At 38.8% G+C, this 23240-nt stretch overlaps 1 protein-coding gene across 4 annotated transcripts in view; it reads left to right on the plus strand.

Annotated features, from left to right (window-relative positions):
* LOC115514483 (utrophin) overlaps positions 1–23240 on the plus strand; it is a 352812-nt gene that overhangs the window by 226980 nt on the left and 102592 nt on the right. For all 4 annotated transcript variants that reach the window (XM_030316511.1, XM_030316514.1, XM_030316513.1 and 1 more), the window contains exon 32: positions 11199–11328. In XM_030316511.1, coding sequence (XP_030172371.1) covers positions 11199–11328 — 130 coding nt within the window. The remainder of the gene's footprint in view (positions 1–11198; positions 11329–23240) is intronic.

Raw genomic sequence — 23240 nt, forward strand, 5'->3', positions numbered from 1 at the left:
ATAGTAATGATTCTTGATATATTGCCAACCTACTTTCCTGAGTGATTGAACCAATTTTCCGCCTCTAGCAATGTATGAAAGTGAAGTTTCACTGCACCCTTGCCTGTGATTTCTCATTTTTCCCCCTCTTTCCTGTGGACCTTGTATTATTAGCATTAAAGTGCTGGTATTCCATGCCAGTATGGGAGTTTAGAAAGCAGTTTTAGGATGTCAGGTATCTGACTCCATTTCTCTCTCAAAGAGAAGAAAGAGAATTGGTTGGATGTGTTTGGTTTAATTGTCCTTTGAAGGATTGGAAAAAAGATGTCCATTGTTAGACTAATCAGTTGGAGAAATTTCGTATTTATATTAAATTAGTGTATGTGTGGGTCACCTGGATGACTCAGTCGGTTAAGCGGCTGACTTCAGCTCAGGTCATGATCTCACAGTCCGTGAATTCGAACCCTGCATCAGGCTCTGTGCTGGTAGCTCAGAGCCTGGAACCTGCTTCTGATTCCGTGTCTCCCTCTCTCTCTCTGCCCCTCCCCTGCTTGCTCTCTGTCTCTGTCTGTCTCTCTCAAAAATAATAAACATTTAAAAAATTTAAATTAGCGTATGTGATATCATTTGGCTAACTATTTTTGCCATCACAGAGCTTTACTTTGCTACTTTAGTCTGGAACAAATTGGTTCACAAAAAGTTATTACACTTCTAAAAATCTAAAGGGACATAAGAAGCTTGGAACCTACTTTCCAAACATTTTTGCCTAATCTTGGAGGGTCACATAATTCCATTTTTCTCAGAATGAAATAATTGTTCCCTTAAGAGAGTTAAATTCACTTGTTCCTGCTAATGGAAGGTTGGGCACCCATCTCCATCATCCAAAGCTGTAGATAAAATAGCTAGAACTTTCCTTCACAAATTGCAGTGAATTGAAGCTGAGGGAAGAATTCTGTCTTAGAGAAGAGCTGAGAATGTTGGTAAAACTTTAGGTTAGCATCATTTTAAAAGTTAACTACTTATTCTACAACACTGACCGGTTTTGAGATATGTTCACATTCACTGTCTCACCTGTGAAGTTAGTAAAATGAGAGGTTTTGTTATTAACATGCAGAGAAGTTTCAAGACAAACCCAAGGGCTCACCGTAGGTCAGGGCGTGCCTACATGACGTGCACTGGATTGTCACACAGGCTTTTGGCTACTAATCTCTGCTTTTACTATACCGCTGAATGGTTTTTTAAATATCTCCTTATTCTTTAATACATAAATTCATTGAGTTCCTGCCTTACCCTCTAGGGAATAGATGTGTGCCTTCATAGAGGGCTCAGTCCGGTGTAGGAGTCAGGTCTGCAAAGAAGTCAGGACAGGCACGTGTGCTGAATGCTCCAGCAAAGCAGATGCCTGGAGCTGGAGAGGCTCAGAAGAGAGAGGCCTGGCCCTGCTGGGGAACCAGGTGTTGTTTATACTAATAGCGAGGATGGTATTGGTGCTGTGACGCTAAAGGGTCGGGGAGGACAACCCTTGGGAATCTCTTTGACCAACGAGGGCCAGTGAGAGCGCCAAGAAAGCACACAGATAGTGTGTCGAGAAATAACTTTTTCTTTGAAGGGCTAAAGGAGATGACTCCTTCCCTCCTCAGTTGCTCAGAGCCATTCCATGCTGCTTTCTTTGCAGACCAGCTTCCTATGAACTACTCCCATTTCCTGGGAGTTGCCTTCCTTGATTCTTTCTAGTCCGCTCACTCCTTTTTTCATTCATTCATCCCACATATATACCAAGCGCCGAGACCTAAACAAGGAGAAGGAGTTTTTGAAGATTTGAAGCAAAAACTTTCTGGATTGCAAAGGGCATGAGGAGGGAACACTTGGCATATTCTAGGAACAGAAATGAAGACTTTGAGACTAGAAATTAGGGTATTTTTAGTAGTTGAGATTGGAGAGCAGGGAGGGTCCAGATCTTGGTAGGAAGTTTAGAATTCATTTGAAGCCACTGGAGGGTTTTCAGCAGGAGAACCAAAAGATCTGCTTTATCTGTAATTTTAGTATCATGGTCTAGAAAATTTTAGGAAAAGTGCATCTCAGTGAACGTTGGCACTTTTTATAGAGACAGTTTGGATTATGGCTTTAGATTAAGGAAAGGAGAGGGGCGCCCAGGTAGCTCAGTTGTTTGAGCAGCTGACCCTTGATTTTGGCTCAAGTCACATGATCTCACGGTTTGCGAGTTTGAGCCCCACATCATGCATTGTGCTCACAGCATGGAGCCTACTTAGGATTCTCTCTCAAAAAAATAAATAAACCAATTTGACAATAAATTATTTTTAATAAAAAAATAAATTATTTAAAAAATAAAAAAGAAAGGAGAGGAGACAGTTGTTCCTTACAGAGGAAGGGGTGATACCAGGATTTAGTTCACACCCACATAGGTATGTCTTTTCTCCCCTTGTCTCAGTGCAGAGTAACGAGTTACCAATTTAGAACAGAAGCGGATGTCAGGATTCCTCTCCTTCTTCCAGAGTTCCTCAGACCTTATTTTCATATCAAGTGATTTTTCAGATCCTGCCCATGTCGGTGCTGCCAGAAGTAACTGATGTTACTCAGCCACTCCAGTGAGCCAATGCCATGTTCATGACGAAAATGAACAGCAGCTGATTGACTTAAGAGACTTTCAGACTTAAGGCACCCCAGTCACTGTTTATGCAGACAGTCCCTGACATCACGATGGTGGACTTACAGTTTTTCGACTTTGTGATGGTGCAAAAGCCATAGGAATTCAGGAGAAACTATATTTCGAATTTTGAATTTGGATCTTTTCCTGGGCTAGTGTTATGCAGGATGTCCCCTTCCATGATCCTTGGCAATCGTAGCCAAAGCCCCCAGGCCACCATGCAGTCACAAGGGCCAAGGACGGATCCTGTTGGCAACCATTCTGTTCCCATGCAACCATTCTGCTTTTCACTTTCAGTACAATGTTTAATAAATTACATGAGACAGCCAACTTTATTCTAAAATAGCCTCTGTATTAGATGATTTTGCCCAGTTGTAGGCTACTGTAGGTGTTCTGAGCACATTTAAGGTATGATGTTTGGTAGATTAGGTATATTCAATGCATTTTTTTAAATGTTTGTTTATTTTTGAGAGAGGGAGACACACAGAATCCGAAGTAGGCTCCAGGCCCCCGAGCTGTCAGCATAGAGCCAGACACAGGGCTCAAACTCATGAACCGGGAGATCATGACCTGAGCCGAAAATTGGATGCTTAACTGACTGAGCCCCCCGGGTGCCCCTCAGTGCATTTTTTGACTTAACGATGTTTTGAACTTACAGTATCCGGACATAACCCCATCATAAGTGAAGGAAGATCTGTTCCTTCTCATCTCTTAATTTCCTTTCCTTCCCAATTATAGCAAGTGGAGAGAAGTGTTCCTAGACATTACAGGAGGATCATTGAGAATCTCTCTCTAACATTGAAAGTTGAATAAGGAGCGATTTACCCTGTTGCCAGAAACTCCTAAGAATACCAGTAAGTGGCCAAACAGCATGCTGAGTTTGAAAGGGGCCCAGAAATGATAGGAACGGTGGGCTCTGCTAAACAGGATGTTGGGCTGGGAGAAATTCTGTTGAGAATGAAAACACTGTGATTTTAGTAGTTAAAGTCTGATATTTGAATCAGGTCTTCATCAATCAGACATTCCAGGATTTCATTTAGCTTAAACGAGCATTCGGAAGCTGCTTCACAGGGAAAACCATGGAAGACTAGATTACTTCACCTGTTCATTCTGTTTCCTTGAATTGCTTTTCCCTTAATTACCTTGAATCTAATTCCAGTCTCTTTTTCAACACACAGTTCACATATTTTTGGAAAGGTTGCTTGTGCCTCCTTTACCTCCCTCCACCTTCTGTCTCTTTCCTCAGTGCCCTGTTTGTACTTCTCTCAAAGATTTGTGGCACGTCACACATGGTGATCAGCATTCTCCTCTCCCATCGACGTAAGTTCCTTAAGGACTGGGATCATTGTGTATGAATTGCTGTCTACTCTTGTGTTTGGCATATTTCTTTCAGATTGTCTGAATTTAATATCTTTTAAATTGTCTTTGTTGGTGGAAATCTTTGTTGGAAAACTCTGTCATATGCTCTTATGCCACCTTACGATGAGAGAGAAGTTGAACATTTTCTTATGGCCATGGGACATTGTGCTCTTCATTCATTACTTTTGACTTGGAGGTATTTGAGACCATATGTCCTCGTATTAAAAACTTCAGAGCATGTAACTTTTAAAATACAGTTTCAAGGGCACCCGGGTGGCTCGGTTGGTTGAGCATCCAGCTTCAGCTTGGGTCATGATCTTGCGGTCCGTGGGTTCGAGCCCTGCATCAGGCCGTGTGCTGACAGCTCAGAGCCTGGAGCCTGCTTCAGATTCTGTGTGTGTCTCTCTCTCTGCCCCTCCCCATCACACTCTGTCTCTCTCTCTCTCTCTCTCTTCCCAAAAATAAGTAAACATTTAAAAAAAAATGATGAATAAAAGACAATACAGTTTCAGTTGTAGTTGTTGAAATGATTTTGTATCTTCCTCCTTCTTACAGCTGATCTGGTCTAGTGCTTACAGGCCAGAGCTTGATTTCACATGCGCTTGCCCAGAGTGGGGATTGAGGTCTTTGGACTCTTAGAATGGAAAACGCATAAGCTTTGTGGTAAGGCTGTCACAGAGAGCATTCTTAGGTTAATGGCCAGACCTTGAGTCAGCAAGGTAACTAGATGTCTGCGGTATAAGAAATATGTAGTTACTAGGTGCCTTTCCTGTCAACCACAAAGACTTACTTCCCTCTAACTTTCATGATAGGAAACATTTTTCCAGAAGCTATCACCCTCATCCTTTGTGTACCCGGCTTTGACAGTGCCAGCCTGCTAAGCCGGGCAAGCACTTCCCTCAGGGCTTTTGTATTTGCAGTTCTCCCTGCCTCCTCTTTTGCCAGATAGTCTCATGGCTGGCTTCCTCACTTCCTTCAGCTCTTTCTTCAAATATCACTGTCTTTGAGATGCCTTCCTACCCCAACCCTCCCTTTCCCCTTTATCCTGTGTGGTAGATTGTTACGACAGTGAATCATGATTCTGTATATCTTGGCCCCTCTGATGAGGATCATTGCTGTTCCCCTCACGAAGAAATGCATTGTATCTCCCCATTCTCTTGAGTCTATGCGGGTCCTCAAGACTTGCTTCCAGCAATAGAATGTGGCCGAAGTGCAAATTCTAGAACTGCATTGTCTTATGTGGTAACCCTTAGCTATATGTGACCATTTATATTTAAATTAAATCAATTATAACGAGATAAAATTTAGAATCCAGTTCTTCGATTATATTAGGTATATTTCAAGTACCACATGGTTGCAAGCAACCAGTGGTTACCATATTGGACAGCATGGTTTTGTAACATTGTTATCATTGCTGAAATGTTCTAGAGGGCAGAGCTGCTCTAGAGCCTATGTCTTAAGAGATCTTGCAGCTTTCACTCCGCTCTTTGGGAGCACTAATTACCAGGCTTTGGAGGAGCCCTGTCCAACCTACTGTGCGTTTAGAGGACCACACAGAGGGAAACTGAGGTATGCCAGCCAGTAGCCCACAATAATTTCCAGACATGTGAATGAGCTCGGCTTGGACTCACAACCCCAGTTAAACCACAGATGACTATAGCCACAGGAGTAATCTTTGGTGGCACCAGCAGAAGACCTGATCAAATTGCCAATCCAAAGAATCATGAAAAATAAGTTGTCATTGTTTTAAGCCAATGCGTTTCAGATGGATTTGATACACACTAGTAATAACAGACTCAACCTTCGATGTAATGACTGCAGTAGTTTTGAAACTTTGTCCTATGCAGTTAGTTACCTCATGGATCAGGTTGTGGACAAAAAAGGGAAGATGGAGTGAGCCCATACCACCCCTTTCACTGAACTCTGTTACTTGTTTATCCAGGGAGAAAAGAAAATATTTGCTATTAATTAAACAATGATCAACAATAAAGTAAAAAACTTAGTAGTTACTAGCTGATAATTAGATGGTAGGAAGGGCTGGCTCAATCTGTGGAGCATAAGACTCTTGATATCGAGGTTGTAATTTCAAGCCTCATGTTGGATGTAGACATTTACTTAATAAAATCTTTAAAAAAGTACTTCTGATAATTAGGCGATAGGCAAAAACTAACCTTGCCTCAAAAAATTATTTGGTCAAATCCAGAGCGAAATGGAATCCAGTAGCTATTCCAATTTAGAATAATCGCATGTGGGAGACTTCGTTATATTTTGCTCTTCTATGTTGTGGAATCCTACCAGGTATTTAATCTGAAAGCAGTTCTTCCTTTATTCCTTATTCCCTAAGCAGTTATTGAGTACTTCCTATATATGTCTAAGCAAGCACTGAAGAGAATTTCTAATGATTAAGATGTGAGCCTTACCCTAGAAGAACTGACAGTGTAATGGAGGGGACAGATGCATGGTGACAATATATCAGCATGAGCTGTGTTAGAGAGGTAGGAAGTGCTCCAGAAACTCTGAGAGTGGGAGCATACTGAACATACACAATGAGCTATTACTTTGCAGATGGGTGGGGAGAGAGGATAGAAATAAACACATTACCTAGGGAACTTTTGTGGGAGAAAGAACAGAATTATTATTTTAATAATAACTTTATTGAGATATTATTCACATAGTATAAAATTCAAATGAACAGTTCAGTAGCTGTTAGTGTATTCACAGGATGGTACAACCATCATCACTGTCTAAATTTAGAACATTATCCCCAAGAGACACCCCATACCCATGACCAGTCACTCCCCCACTCTTCTCCCAACTGTCCAGCACTAAGCAACCACTGTTCTACTTTCTGTCTCTATACGCTTACCTATTTGGACATTTCATAGTAATGGGCTTCTGTGCCTTGCTTCTTTCACTTAGCGTAACATTTTCAAAGTTCATCCACGTTGTAGCATGTGTCAGTATATCATTCATCTTTATTGCTGAAGAAGATTTTCATTTTTGGGGTATACAGCATTGTGTTTATCTGGTCGCCAGTTGATGTTTGGGCTGTGTTGACAATTTTGGCTATTACGAATAATATTGCTGTGAACATCCATGTACGAATTTTTATGTAGACTTAAACTTTCAGTCCTCTTGGGCATATACCTAGAAGTGGACTTGCTGGGTCATATAGTAACCCTTTGTTAAACGTTTGAAGGAACCGCCAAATTGTTTTTCAAAGGGGCTGCACCATTTTATCATTCTACCAGCAGTATGTCAGGGTTCCAACCTCTTCACATCTTTGCCAATCCTTGTTATTGCCTGAGAACAGAATTGTTTTGAATGAAAATATAAAGTCATTAAGACAGAAAAATTCCTATCAGATTATGCTATACTCACTTAAGGCAGCCCACATAGAAGTTATGTGATATTAGAACCTACAGCTGAATGCCACTTTGTAGCTCTGTATACAAAACAACTCTGTTGGAGTCTAATTATCTTATCATTAATGTTCACCAGGTGGTTAGGAAATGCTGGTTTTCTTTTATGTCTAAGTGAGAGGTAAAAGGTGGTGAAATGATTATATGTATAATACTGTTCCAAAGTTAAACCCATTTCTGACATGCAATTAAATATAATTGAAATAGGACAAATTGAATAGCAAAATTAAATTTGCAAAATATTGTGTGAACAGATATTAGTAAATGTATGCTCTTTAGGGTCTTTGGTTGGTGACTTGGCATTGGGGCTTGAGCCCCACATTTTTCCTTACTTGGCATGATTCCCACCTGCCCGCACTTGCCTCTTCTACTCCCCTACCTTGGCATGTCAAAGGAGTTCACGAGACATTCCCCTGCCAATGCCCTATGCAGAGAGGGTGTTTCAAAAAGTGCTGAAGTTTAATGTTGTTAGGAAGGAAAATAGATTCTCCACCTCTGGAGGGGGCTTTCTCAGACTCAGATTTGTGTTTCGTGAATCTAGGAGACTTGACTATGATATAAAAACCCGAAATGTAAATATGACAGTCATTACCCCACCACCACCACCACCTTGTCCAGCTCTTCACTGGCTTCCCAGTGCCCATTATTGGTTGTCTCCGATGCTTAGTGAGGACATCATACAGTGGTTTTTGTGACCTGATACCTGCTGGGCTCTCAGCACTTAGTGTTTGTAGTTCCCTAAGTGCACACACTGACATACTCCTTTATTCTTCTGCCAGCATTTAGTTTCCTCTTTTGAAAGTACTCTTGTCTCTCTTGTCTCTCTTTCCTCCACCAGGAAGCAATTCTAAGCCCCCTAGCTCTACTAGGTCCCAAAACACTGATGCAGGTGCTTTGTTTACCACAGTGAAAAACAAAAACCAACCAAACAAACAAAAACCCAGAAAATGTCCTTGGACTTGTGGAGCTTATACTTTCTCTGAGAGAAACAGACAATAGACAATAGTCATACTAACTAAATACCTACCTTGCATAGTAGAAGATGTTGGGAAATGTAGCAGATGGGAGAGTTGGAATTCTACATTAAATAGCATGGGTGGGTGGGCCTCACTGAGAAGGCCTCTTGGGATAAGGAATATGCTGTGTGGATACCTGGAGAAAGAGCCTTCTGGGCAGAGTAAACAGCCAGCCAGTGAAATTGCCTGTCATGACGTCATCTGTGTTAGAGTGATAAAAGTCCAGCCATCAAGGAAGTTGACAGGCTCGTTTTCCCAAGTATCCTTCCTGTAGACAAACATGTATTTCCATTCAGAGGTTTGAAAATCTAAAAATAGTTCTAACCCAGATCTCTCCTATGCCATTTCCCCTCACCACACTCCTCAATGCACATTTTGTGGACTAATAATAATCCAGAACTCCCAGCTGGGCCCTGCTGCACACCTAAGTCATGTGGATCATATTACATTCTTTTTCCACCATGAGATCAGGATTCACCCTCTGTGAAATATGTGCCCCTAATCATTTTATGTTTCCAGAGGACCGGGTCTGCTTCTGTCCTCCGTTCTCTGAGTCACATTCCTTTACGTTCTGTCCTCTCTCAGGTTTTAATTCCCTTCCACATCATCAGCCAGTTGGTGTTCCCTGGTTTCTCTTTAGTGCCACGTCTGTAAAGACTGCCTGTGAATCCTCATCCTGTTTGCTCAACCGGAAGGAGGAGGTGTTCCAGCTCCTTCAGCTTCCCCGTTAGCAGCTTGCCCTAAATAGGGTCATGTCTGGGACTTGACTTCCCAAAAGAAGAAACCTAGCAGAGCCCTTGCACATTATTGTAAGAATATTTACCTCTCCCAAACTTACTGGTTAGATTGGGGCTTGGGGAATAAATACTCTTGATCACTAAAATTTTTATAAATCTGATACATTACCCACTGTTTTTCAGTGCTATCTTTTCAGCAACATGTTCTTTCATACCATTATTTCATATTTTATATTTCCAGGTGCTTCAGGAAGTAGATACTAGGAGTACTTTCATTTATCTGGAGCTTCTTGCTATAACACAGTAATCTAAATTTAAAGAATAGGCTAAAAACCCGGAAATGTGTACAGATATTTCTGCACTAAAATGTGTTTGCCCCCATTTCTCTTCTGTCTCTTTTATTTCCACATATCAGAAACTGTAAATGTCAGAAGATTGTCTTGTTTGTCTTGAATGTCACATCTTGGGACTCCTTCACAAGCTGCATTTCTTAATAGAAACAGTGAAAGCTCTGTCACATAGTCATTTAATGCCCCTCGATGCTAGCGGATGTGGGGATTTATTGACCTGTGCTTGCTTCACAGTCTGTCTTTGGTTATATGGATGCTGTGTAAATGTATCTACGGTTTTAGGGCAAGTTTTAATTCATCCTATATCCTGTGTGTTATTACTGTGTCTAAATTGCGGGTGGGTGCTCTTTTGTTGTTGTTCACTCTCTCCTTTTCATATAAATTTTTGGTCAAGATAATAATTGTAAATAGTTTAAAAGTCTAATAGCATTTACAGTGCTTATCACAAAATCCAACATTCTGTCACTCATCTCCCCTCACCCTTGCCCACCAGTGATGTTCTCTTTCAAACTCATCACTGGTGTTTTTCTGGTGTTTAGCTCTGGTTTTTCACATCAGATGATTATTCTGGGTTTCTAGATTTTTTTTTCTTTCATCTCTTGTGGACGATGAGGATTTAGCCTGCAAATACCCTGTCATCCCAACATATGTCAAATGCCATTTAAAAAAATCAGTTGTGTTCAGAAGCCAAAATTTTACTGATTCTAAAATAGTAGTACGATGCAGTATTTTAGAAAATGAAAACAGAGTTTTAATAATGCATTGTCAGGGAACTGCACTAAAAGCAAAATATTATTAGAGCCACTAGGTGTTTCTGTGTATAATTTTAAGAGGATAACAATAATATTAGAAACAATTTTGATTTAGCTGTAGCATTCAGATGGTACGTGAGAAAATCTTCATTTCCTCTTACCTTGCAATAGTCAGTGAGTGAGCTTTGTTTTTAAACTCTAGTCAATTTGAGTCTTAATCACCAAACATTTTATGGGAGCAGAGGTGAAAGTTTAACCCTACTTAAAAGAACAAGAGTACTAAAGGCAGACTTCTGAGAATCATAAATTTGCATGAAAAACTTCACAAGGGAAAAATTATAATTGCCTCAGTGTGAGAGATGGAACGTATTTGAAGATAATTGGAGACTGTCCTTTATGTGTTCTCTTTGGTTTAGTTTTGATTTCATGTACTTTAATTTGTTTCTATCTCTTAGTTTTTTTCTTTAATATATTCTAAAGAATGTAAAGCACTTCTGAGGATCTCATTACTACTTGTGAAATTGCCTTCTTCAGTACCATTGGATGTAATTTTTTTTGTCAGTCTTACAAGAAAAAGGTATCTTTGAACAGGCTGTTCTAGTTTAGCAATCTGACAGTAGTGATAACCCTAAAAGTGCATTTTGTGTAAGTTCAAATATACTGTAACAATTTCTCTTAGGTGAATATTGTAAAGATTCTTGTTTTGCATATTTAAATCCTGTCATGTTTTTGCTTTTATATATATTTCATCATTAATGCGTGTAAAAATTGTATTTTCACTTCTAACTTTGCTTAAATGGTTATGAGTCATTCTGTCATTCCCTTGATAAGTACTATCAGAAGTAGTTTCATTGGAGATGTTCCATTACTTGGTGAACACAGTAGTTACAAATTCAACTTTTGCTTCTCTTTGCAAAGGCCCTGAGACGTGAGTTAAAGGAGAAAGAGTATTCTGTCCTGAACGCAATAGACCAAGCTCGAGTTTTCCTGGCTGATCAGCCAATTGAGGCCCCTGAAGAACCAAGAAGAAACCTACAATCAAAAACAGGTGAGACTGGTTTCTTTCATACATCATAAAACACCTGTGAGGAGAACAAAAACCTGAAATAAAGTAGGAGATTTTCTTACAGTATTTCAGCATCTAATAGTAAAATTTTACCTCTGAGTGTTAGTTTAATCAAATATGTCATTATTTAACAAATATCTAGATTTTTAAATTAAAAATGAAATGGCTGTATAATTCATATCCTTATTTTAAAAGGAAATTAACTGCAGAAGAATGGATTTAGGAAAAGGCATCCTGTAACTAACAATAATTTCTTGGAGAAAGAAAAATTTACATTTCTTATATTTAAGCAAATTGATAACTTTAAGCAAAGTGATAATTATAAGTGGAAGAGTGGTATTTAAAATACAATATATATAAATATTGAAATACCCACAAAGATTTTTTTAAACTTCTAGTTTTCCAGATAACTTTTTAAAATAAGACACTAAAGCACCTTTCTTTTACAAGCAGACAATGGAGTTTATTTAAATTAAAATCAACCCATTTATGTACTATTTATGCACTTTGACTTAAAGCTGAAACAGTAACTAACTCATTAGCAAATAGCAGTCAATCACACAGTAAATTTAAGAGATGAATTTTGGGGCCAACATAGATCTTCATTATGATTTTTCACTGTTGTCAATAAAAGCATTCTGATGCATTTTTAAAACAAGCCTACCATTCAGACTATTTAAAAAATTTAAAAAAAATTATTTTAGAGAGAGGGAGAGCACAAGTGAGGGAGAGGGATAGAGGGAGAGAGAGACTCTTAAGCAGGCTCCATGCTCAGCCCGGAGCCCGACATGGGGCTCGATCCCATGACCCTGGGATCATGACCTGAACCAAAATCAAGAGTTGAACTTTCAACCACCTGAGCCACCCAGGCACCCCTGAGAATATTTTTTCATCCCTCACTTCACATAGTGCAGGCAGATCTGAAAGACTTCTTCATGCTGTGTCCCACAGCATAATTCACGAGCATTTATTACTTGTAAGGAAAGTACAGGTGGAAAATGCTTTTTTTGACTGTAGCCAAACTGGATCAGATATTTGGACAAGTAGCCATTTTCCTCCTCACCCTTTCTCAGACTAGGGTCTGAGAAATATGTATGTCTGTGTACACACATACACACACACACACGCATGCACACACACACACACACACACAGCATACCTATATTTTCTAGCATTCATTTTTTAAAATTTTTAAAAAGTGTTTATTTTTGAGAGAGAGAGAGAGAACACAAGCAGGGGAGGGGCAGAGAGAGAGAGAGAGAGGGAGAGGGAGAGAGGGAGAGGGAGAATCTCAAGCAGGCTCCACGCTGGCAGCACGGAGCCCCATACAGGGCTCAAACCCACAACTGTGAGATCATGACTAGAGCCAAAATCAAGAGTTGGACGTTCAACCGACAGCCACTCAGGCGCCCCTTCTAACATTCATTTTTATTTTCTGCTGGTAGCATCATTGTCTTTCCAGTCAGCCTACTGGGGACTTAAGCCATTGTTGGGCCTCCACTTCCAACAAACCCCTCAGTGTGCAAATCCCTCATAATTGTTACATCTCACTTTGAAGAAGTATTCCTTCTGAGTACGCTGTTGTATATGTATCACACACACACACACACACACAACATGCACATACACACATAGTAGGTGCTTACTGCACAGTTGCTGAATGAAGGCATGCATGCATGTGCCATGCACCTGTGGGGATGCTTGGGCCTTGAGGAGGTTCAGGGAAGAGGGAGGACCACCGGGGCAGGATCGTCACAATCAGTGTTCCCCAGTGAGGAACAGAGTGGCTTTGCCTGGGCAGCTGGTAGGAGTGGGGAGCTTGTCCGTGTTGTCTGGTGCAGATTACAGAGGACCTGGAAAGTCGGACAGAACATTTCAACTTAACACAACAAGAAAAAAGGCACTATTAACAATTGTTGTTAAGCTTGGAAGAAAAAATAAGTTCACTTGTCTCACCTTTTCCAATTTAAAGTCCACCTTAAACCTGCTTTTCTCGTCCTTGCTTCCCTAGCACTTTCCAGAGAATAGAGGAAATGTTTTTGTAATAAACTGCTTCATAGCAATCAAAAAATGTTATCATATCACTAAAGCTTCACTTTACTATAAATTTTCCTTCTCAGTGCTTAGTTAGTCTAAAGGATAAGATAATATTGCTTTTTTGAGTTCTTATTTTGCTGATACATTTGGGATGTTGCCAAGCCCCATTTCCAATACTATACTGGGGGCAAGAGAAAGAGTCATCAATTTAACTTTATGATTTTCTTGTGATTTGTTTTTTTATGATTAGCAACTTTTATACTTTCTTTCCCATTATTGTTTTCTGCAGTGCTAGCTGATGTTACCTGCTGGTAAAAGTAAATGAAAGAAAATTATCCAAAATAGCTTTTATACTTCTGTTGTTCACCATGAATTAGATAGAGCTGCTATCAGAAATAGCATTTGAACATTAGTTGTCTTGTGTGATGCTACCTGAAGTACTCCCTGTTGGAGGGGTAGAGCAGGGAAGATAGAAAGATTTTTTATTCTATTTAATATGCTGTGTGTACCGTGCCATTGGGACACTCCAAAATGGACCCATTTCTTTACTTTTCAGTAACTAGTTCAGAAAATACTTCTCTGCATGATTTTTCTTTTCTAAATGCCTTTTCTTCTTCCAGTTCTTTTTTTTTCTATTGTCAATTATCTTACAGTGGTGTGTGTGTGTGTGTGTGTGTGTGTGTGTGTGTGTGTGTGGTAACCCGTGGTGTTTTACTTGAGTGCTGTGTATCACAGGTATGAGTTGTTCTCAGGCTTCTGTCCTATTAATTGATAAATGCTATTAAAAAGAAGCAAAGTAATTATTTCAACTAAATGATAAGTTACTGATAAAGAGTCTCATCAGGTATGCTCTGCTAGATATTTCCATTCTTTCCCCAGTTTTTTTGGGGATATAAGTGACATATAACATTCTGTGAGTTTAAGGTGTACAACATAATGATTAGATGTATGTGTATATTGTGAAACAGTCACCACAATAAGTCTAGCTAATATCCATCACCACACACAGTTACAAATTGTATTCCCTTGTGATGAGAACTTTTAAGATCTACTCTCTTCATCATCTTTCAAGGATGTATATTTAAAATATTTAAAGATCACTGTTAATGTTACTGCCTTACCTTAAGCCCTTGCCATTTTTTGTTAGGACTATTGTTACTTCTTTTTTGTTTTTAAACATTTATTTATTTTTTAGAGAGAGAGGGAAGAGACAGTGCTTGTGCATGTGGGGGAGGGGCAGAGAGAGACAAGGGCAGAGAGTCCCAGCTGGGCTCTGCAGCTCGGGGTTTGAACTCACGAACTGTGAGATCATGACCTGAGCCAAAGTCATGTGCCCAACCGCCTGAGCCACCCAGGGGCCTCTCTTGTTAGTTCTTTCTTAATTGTTATCTCTGCATCAACATAGACATTACAGTGATATATCTGAAACTCAGAACTGGCATTTGCTTCCCTGGTTTAAAAACCACCAGTAGCGCCTGTGATAACATCTGAGCTCCTTCACTGGGCCCACAAGGCTGGACAGGGATTTGGCCTGTTTTCCCGTGTGGCAGCGTCTTATCTCTCTCTCTGCCCCCAAACTGATGTCCATTTGCCACCAAACTACTAGTGATGTTCTGCAGGCAATGGTTTTCCTTGTCTTTATCCTGTGGCTTACTGTCCTGTTTTTGTTTTGTGTGTGTGTGTGTGTGTGTATGTGTGTGTTTTCTGTGTGTGGGTCTGTCTTACCTGAATTCTCACTCCTTCCTTGTTTGCCCACTCAGCCCCTGCTCATCCTCTCCCAGCCAGTGAAGGCTCAGTGTCTTTCGGGGTCCTTTTCTCTCCCAGCTCTCTTCCATGCCTCCCTGGAGGGTCTCTCCGGGATCTCTCTGACTGTGTTACCGGTATCTGTGTGCGGAGCTCAGCCCTCCCCGTACTTAGTGACCTTTCTCACTTACTGAGAATCTGACTATGCAAAATTATCTGAGCAACCAAGATAGATATTATATAGCAAATGCAGTGAAGATCCGTAGTTTTACTCACGGAAAAGCTGCTCTCTCAGAGGTATTAGCTCTTACTTTAGACGCTGTTGTAACTAGTTTCATTTGTTTCCCAGTGAATCATGGGCATGTGGCAAATGGAAAGGACAGGACACGGAAAAGGGTGACCGTGAGCAATGATTGCCGGCAGTGACAGCAATGAGGAGAAAGAAATTATAAAAAGGATATATGACACTTCTAAACTAATGCAAAACAGAGTAGTCTTTGGGGCTTTTTACAATAAAAGAAAAACTGAAGCTATGAATTATGGTCTATTTATTTTTGAAGACAGAATGTAAATCAGTTAAGAGAAGGCATAGGAATTTATGCTCTGTTTTAGTTTATTTCCTTTTAAAATGGCAACCGTAAAAATACAGAGCTGAAGAGGTAAAGTGTAGCTGTCTGGAACACTGACTGCCCAGAATAAGTCATTCCCCTTATACATGGTTATTAGGTAAATATAATTTTAATTGAACTAGAATCATCTGAATAATTAAAGAAATTTTACAAAGTTCACAACATTGTCAGTATCCCTTTGTCTGGTTTGAACAATATGGAACTGTTTAATTTGATTTCATCTGTATCGTGTCAATACAGTAATTTTCCTTTTAACACAATCTAATTGTTTTTCATTTGATTTTAGTCACCTGGTTTATATCTGTTAAAAGGTAGAATAAGACAGTAAATGTCTTGTTGTCCTTTGTATTGTTCTTTGTACTTCTAAACCACTTTTGTATTCTCCTAACTATCCCAATAAGTCAGGCAGATAGAGCAACATGCCTTTTCTTTTTCTTTCTTTCTTTCTTTCTTTCTTTCTCTTCTTTTCTTTCTTTCTTTCTTTCTTCCTTTCTTTCTTTCTTCTTTTCTTTCTTTCTTCTTTCTTCTTTCTTCTTTCCTTTTCCTTCTTTCTTTTCTTTTCTTTCTTTCTTTCTTTTCTTTTCTTTTCTCTTTCTCTTTCTTTCTTTCTTTTCCTTTCTCTCTTCTTTCTTTCTTTTCTTTTCTTTTCTTTTCTTTTTTTTTTTCTTTGTTCTTTTTCTTTTTCTTTCTTTTCTTTTCTTTTCTTTTCTTTCTTTCTTTTCTTTCTTTTCTTTCTTTTCTTTTTCTTTCTCAGTAAAAAACACAAAGGCCAAGAAAATACTGTGATGCTGAACAAGGTCACCAGCTAATGTAGGGTAGATCAGGAACACAGCATGAGCTTCTATGTTGCGACCCTTCTTAACCGGCAGTGAGTGTTTTGGCTGGCTTTGACCACATCTCTTCATTTTTATCTCCTCTCTCTCTCTGCTCATTGGCCACAGACCTGGCTCCTTCTCCACTTTCAGTGTCTAGAGCTTCTTCACCCTGCACAGCTGTTTTTTGGCTTCTGCCTTATTCTCCCAGCCTCTCCTTACCCCTTGCTGTTCTCAGTTCCAGCTTTCAATTCCTTTGGAAACCAGACTCAGCCACAGTCAGCCTTAGCCCACGTCAGTCCCCAGACCTCTTGAGATAATCAGGGAATGCACATGCCTTGTCACCTATTTGTCACCTATAGTTCAGGGTAAAGGTCACATTTGCACAGGGGAGTGAGAGCTTTCACATCAACGTCCCTCTCCCCATGCTGCATAGAGATGTCGGTGCACATGCACACACATGCATACATATTATATGATTTGAGGTTAGGTATCAATCGCTAAGTAAAACTTTTGTAGGACAGTTCAGCTCTAAAAGTGTTTAGACAGTTGTACCGTTTATTGTATGAGTGGGTATAGAAAAGCTCTTTTCCTCTTCTCAGCTTTTCATGTTGAAGAGAAAAAATATTGCATTATTTTTATTCATCAATTTCCCCATGAGTCTTCTTTAAAAATGATTCCAGTGAAGGCATTACTATTGCTACAACTATTATTTTCTTCCAGGCTGTCTGAACATTATTTCTTTTTCAGCGTGGTATACTTGATCAGTTGATTTTGTTTCATTTAAATGATAGTCCTAGGAAAAAGACAACTATTAGTTAATTGTACTTTTTCTGTACTTTATATATGTGTGTGTGTGTGTGTGTGTGTGTGTGCATGCATGTGTGTGTACTTTATATAATTATGTATGCTTGTACTTGTTAGTGGTGAATCATTTTTTTCAGATAAAAAAGTATGTATGGATTAATATTTTTCATCTTTGGTCTTCAACAGCTGTTTATATTTACTAGGAGTTAAGGTTTTAATTCTGGGCATACTGTTTTATTTTAATTATTAACTGTTTCATAATATTTTAGAAAGTCCATTATTAGGAATATTTTTCTCCTCTGTGAAATCTTACATATGATGTAACATAGAAGCAATAAATGACATTTTCAGTCTACTATGTCAGTCCATTTTATGCCAATATTAGCAAACGTGCAAATAAAATTTCCTGATTGTTAAATGAGTGAAAGTGAAATTATCATATAGCTTAGTACAAGTTACTTTTACATGGATTCCTAGTATAACTTAAGTTTACATTAAAAAGATGGCAGTAATTATTTCCTTGCATCTCATAAAATGAGACCAAATTACACATTATAACCTAAGTAATTAGGCTAGTAAAACTAATGGGTGTTTTTTTCCCAGGGCATTTTTGTTTTCCTAATAACAGCTTTATTGATTAGAATCTTAGTTATTGTAAATGGCAAACACCCAACTTCCATAAGCGTAGGTACATGGGGGAATGTATTAGCCCCAGTAGCCCAGTATGGTAAGGGCAAGGTCACAGCTGGCACAGGGACTGGAGTGCCACGCAGAAGCCTTTTCTCTATGTCACCCTTTCTTTCTCTCTCTACCAGTTTTGATTTTCTTAGCTTTCCTATAACCATGTACCTCATGACCTGGCCCCAAGGAGGGGCAGCCCTTCTTTAGATCCAGCGCATTACACGAGAGGGTTCTGACGGACTCAGCTTGAGTTAGGTGGAGCTTTGGGTCTGCTGGGATTGGCACACCCCTGCTGTAAATATAATGTTAGATGGAAGAACGACCAGTGCCCAAGAAGGGAGGGAGAGAAATGTTAGTAAACATAGATGTTCACAAGGCAACATTGATCACGCTGCCAAGCACCTCACATGTCTTGTTTCCTTTAATCCTCAGAACAACTCATTGAGGTGTGAGTACTGTCACCACCCATTTGACAGATGAGCAAATGGAGACTCGGAGAGTTTTGGAAGCACACTGTCACTCGTGACAGCATTGAAGTGACATGTGGGGCTTGTCGCTAGGCTTGGTGCAATTAACCACCATAGTATACTCTCATTACCCTTGTAATCAGAGGTGCTTCCAGCACTTTAGTAGAAATAATTTTCTATATTCTACTTTAAAGCAATTTCATACAATTTCATACAATAGGAAATATGTCTGTAAGTCTTTACTTTTCCCTTTACTGTTGCTTTTTCTTTACTAAAATACCAGGCTGCTTAATAGAATGACATACCAGTTCACTGATTTCCTAGCATCAAGAGAGAATGTGGTTAAGCAATATTAGACTTTGTCTTTTTAATTTTCATATAAAAAATTGAAGGATAAATAATAGCTTTCAGGCTTATAGACCAAGACAATAATTTAATTAACTTCTCAAGTCCAAATTAGATTAGTAATGTAGTAATGCATGAAAAAACACAGAAAAATAGAATGTTCCTTTCTTTTCCAGTGTTCTTAACTACAGAGCAGCAATGTGATCCTTCCCAAATTAAAGTTCTATAATGTATGGATGGATGTAATCAATCTAGTCTTCAGCTTTCCTAAAATATATGAGTCGGCTGAATAAGCCTACTGATTGGGTAAAAATTTCAGAAACTTTTTTGCATGATAATGAATACCATAGTAATGAAATCCAATTTAAATAAACAAATCAACATTCTTGATGAAGAATTATATGGTAACAATGATAACAAAGGTTAGTTTGATGGGCACAACATTTTAAATTAATTGTTCACCATCTGTTAGGTTCTCTAATCACTATCACAACCATCCGTAAATTACATTTGCCTCATAAAAAAGATGGCAGTATTTTACATGTATGTATTTTCTTATAATCAACATCTGGGATGTTATTCTCTTAAATATAAAGAATAGGAGGATACTAAACTCTTCTAATGGGGTAGTATACTTACTTTGCTATTTTTGTTGTTCCTCTCAAAAGCTGGAATCTTTAAAAGTGAATTAGAGGGTTTGCCATTTTTTTAAAGTTTATCTATATATTTTGAGAGAGAGAGTGTGTGTGTGCAGGTGGGTCAGAGAGAGAGAGAGATTGAGAATCCTAAGCAGACTCCTCAAGCGCAGAGCCCGATGCAGGGCTCAATCCCATGAACTCGAGCCAAAATCAGGAGTCAAAAGCTTAACCAACTGAGCCACCAGACGTGCCAAGGTTTGCCATTTTTTAAAAAAAAGTTTAATGCTAGCAAAGACATAAAGTCTTCTCTTCATTTAAACTCCTCACTTACTATGGCAGTACATAAATATAAGACTTGCCTAACTTGTTTTGCAAGAATGACTAAGTATTTTAGATACTGAGGATACAAAACAGCGAAGAAAACCCCTCCTGGAGTTTACATTCCCAGCTTCCCTTCTTCTCAGTTCCACCCCTTCCCCCCAGTGACCTGTCTGCTGCTGTTCAGCACACACAAATGACATGTATAAATTACAAAGCGGCCATCAGTGTGAGGAAATTCAGGGAATATTCAGTTACAGAAAATTGAAAGCTGAGTCTCAGGTTGCTTAGCCAGGTCTGTTCCAGGGTGTCTCTGATGTTCCTGCTCTTTTCTTGGAGGCTTTTTTTTTTTTTTTAATTTTTGAACGTTTATTTATTTTTGAGAGAGGGAGAGACAGAGCACAAGCCGGGGAGGGGCAGAGAGAGAGAGAGAGAGACAGAATCCTAAGCAGGCTCCAGGCTCTGAGCTGTCACTACAGAGACTGACATGGGGCTCGAACTCAGGAGCTGTGAGATCGTGACCTGAGTTGAAGTTGGTTGCTTAACTGACTGAGCCACCCAGGTGCCCCAAGGTTAATTTTCTTAATGATCTGTCCTTACTTCTTTCTCAGTTCAATGCTGGGTTTATTTACTTTGGCCCATTTTACAGGAAGGGTAAAACTTAAAAGTATCCAGACTCTGGTTCTACCTCCATTAACTTCTGATCAAAAGTACCATTTATCTCCCTCCACAGTATGCTGCATTTCTGATTTCCTCTCCATTTTCCTTCCCTCTCTTACTACCTTGCATATGGGTGTTTGTGAAAGATACTTCCCACAGCTCTTTACTTTGGAGATCTTGCTTTTCTCTAAACATACTTGTTCAATGTCCTTTTTTTCCCCTTAAGGATTTGAGAAGTCCCTTGGCTGCATGGATGGGTACATATCATCTTTATCATGTTCTTACTGAAAGATTTAGGCTACACATGAACAGGTTAATCTAGTCTGGGTAACCTCTTATTATTGTCACTCTTATAATGTATTAAATGAACATAATTAGAAATATTACAGTAATCAGCTGATGACCCTTGATGATGTACTTGTAATCTAGTTCATAATGATTGTTATCATCATACAAAATAGGAAAAGGGTGGAGTCCTCTTAAACACTGATCATCAGAGAGATTAAGTTAATCTTAATCATGTAATCAGAAAATGTAGGAGAGAATATATTTCCCATTATTTTAATCAGAAACATCTTTTGATCATGAAGGGGAGAGAGAGAGAAATGGAGGGCAGGTAAAGAGAGAGTAAGAGCAAGTCGGGTCTCTAGAGATATGAGGATGCTTTGCTTTTTCCTGTGAATTTTTATTGGCTAATTCTTGGTTTGTTTATGTGAAAAATCCCTAGAGATGTCTACGTCTCCCAGACTTAGTAATAAAATCATAAAAGGAATCATAAAAGAAATTAGCCTTTGTTGAGGCCCTCCTGTGTGCCAGGCATGTGCCAGTAACTTTATAGTTATTAACTGAAGTTCAAAAAAATAAGGAATATATTTATGATTACATAACTTGTTAGTGTTGGAATTGGTGTATGATCTCCTAATCTTTTCTTGTACTAGACTAGTCCAGAAGTGAAAATGCTACTCTGGAGGGTTTCTTTTCTATATTTGCTGGTCTTAATATTTTCATCACTTGGTGAAATACAACAAGATTGTAGATACATGCAAAAAAAAAAGCAAAATGTACAAGTAAGATATTTGGAATTACCATACTTGAAATAACTTTGTGAAGTTTATCCTTCTCTTTCACAGTAAAAACCTTTTTGTAAATGCTTTATATGGGTGTGGGGAGGAGGAAAGAAAAATAAATAGAAAGATTTCCACTTGAAGTTATAAAGTTGAGTATGCTCAGTAAGGAGTAAAGCTAAAAGTTCCATTGAGCCCAACTCAGTTCACTAATTATATATTGAGGACTTACCGGTCTCTAGACTGGGTGCTGCTAAACCAAGATGGAAAGAAATAAAACATGCATCACATAAAGCTTTCGAACCTACAAATAAAAAGTCACAGTGCAGGGGCACCTTGGTGGCTCAGTCAGTTTAGCATCTGACTTCGGGTCTGGTCATGATCTCATGGTTCGTGGGTTCGAGTCCCGCTTTGGGCTCTGTGCTGACAGCTGAGAGCCTAGATCCTGCTTCAGATTCTGTGTCTCCTCTCTCTCTCTCTCTGCCCCTCCCCTCTCACGTTCTGTTTCTCTCTCTCTCAAAAATAAACATTAAAAAAAATCCCAATGGACATTATAAATGTCAGTTTCATATTGAGCAAGAAAATACCATAAATATGGAAAGTCTTTATTTAAAACAACTGGGCTGATTCTAATAGAGTTCTATATTATTTCATAGGAAAAACATATACTTTAATTTTTTTTAATGCAAAATGTTTTTGTACAAGCACGCATAAGGAGATTGTTTTCCCCTCTACTATTAAGATTTCTTTGAGATATAGTGGCTTTGGCTTTCTTAGAGAATTGAATTTTAGACCTCTGAAAGCCCTTGGTATAAAATATTTTCCCAGCATGAGAAAATAGGGTTCCCACTCGATACAAGTGAGATGAGAGGGGTTATTTAGCTCTCCTAGGAGCAAAGGGCAAGATGGGGGGCAGAGCTGGTCCCAAATCCTAGTCTCTGCCCTTGGTCCAGCTTTGTTTTCCACCTGCATTGCAGGGTACCATGGGCAGTCTTTCTCTCCAAGCTATAGAAGTAGTGTGGTATAAATGCCACCAATTCATTTGCATAGTTGAGGAATAAAGATAATTGGACAAGAGAGAAAAATTGAAGATTGATCATTGCTTTCTCTTGTCTTTTCTTTTTCTTCTTTCTTCTTCCTAAAAAATAGTTATCAATTTTTCCTAAAAGATCTGTTGTGACATAATAATCACTATTTTAAATTACATAAATTCTACATGAAATTAATATAATAATTATATTTATTAATATAAATTTACAATATTTATAATTTATTTATAAATGATCTATTTATAATAGATATGATAACCTAGAACAGGTTAAAAATCTATATATATAATAGATATAATAACCTATTATATATTATGTATAAATATATAATATATAGGAAGTAAGTATAATTCCACTCTCAACATTTGGTCAGTTAGATGGGAAAGCCTGTCAAGGGAAGAGAACGGAGAAACAGTGCTGCCCCTCAAAGAAATCCACAGAGAAACACGTACATGCACACACACACACACACACTCTACAGGGAATAGGAAAGTGACAGAAAAAGAGCTTCTGGTCTGAAAATTGTCAGTAAATTTATTTGGTTTTATCCTGCTGTTTCCTCCGTCTCTCCGATTAGCCTCTATTACTGCCTTTTCAAATGCAAATTAGATTACCCTCTTATCTTTGAGCTTCATTTGCTCTCG

This window comes from Lynx canadensis, chromosome B2 (genome assembly GCF_007474595.2).
Source record: "Lynx canadensis isolate LIC74 chromosome B2, mLynCan4.pri.v2, whole genome shotgun sequence".
Lineage (NCBI taxonomy): Eukaryota > Metazoa > Chordata > Mammalia > Carnivora > Felidae > Lynx > Lynx canadensis.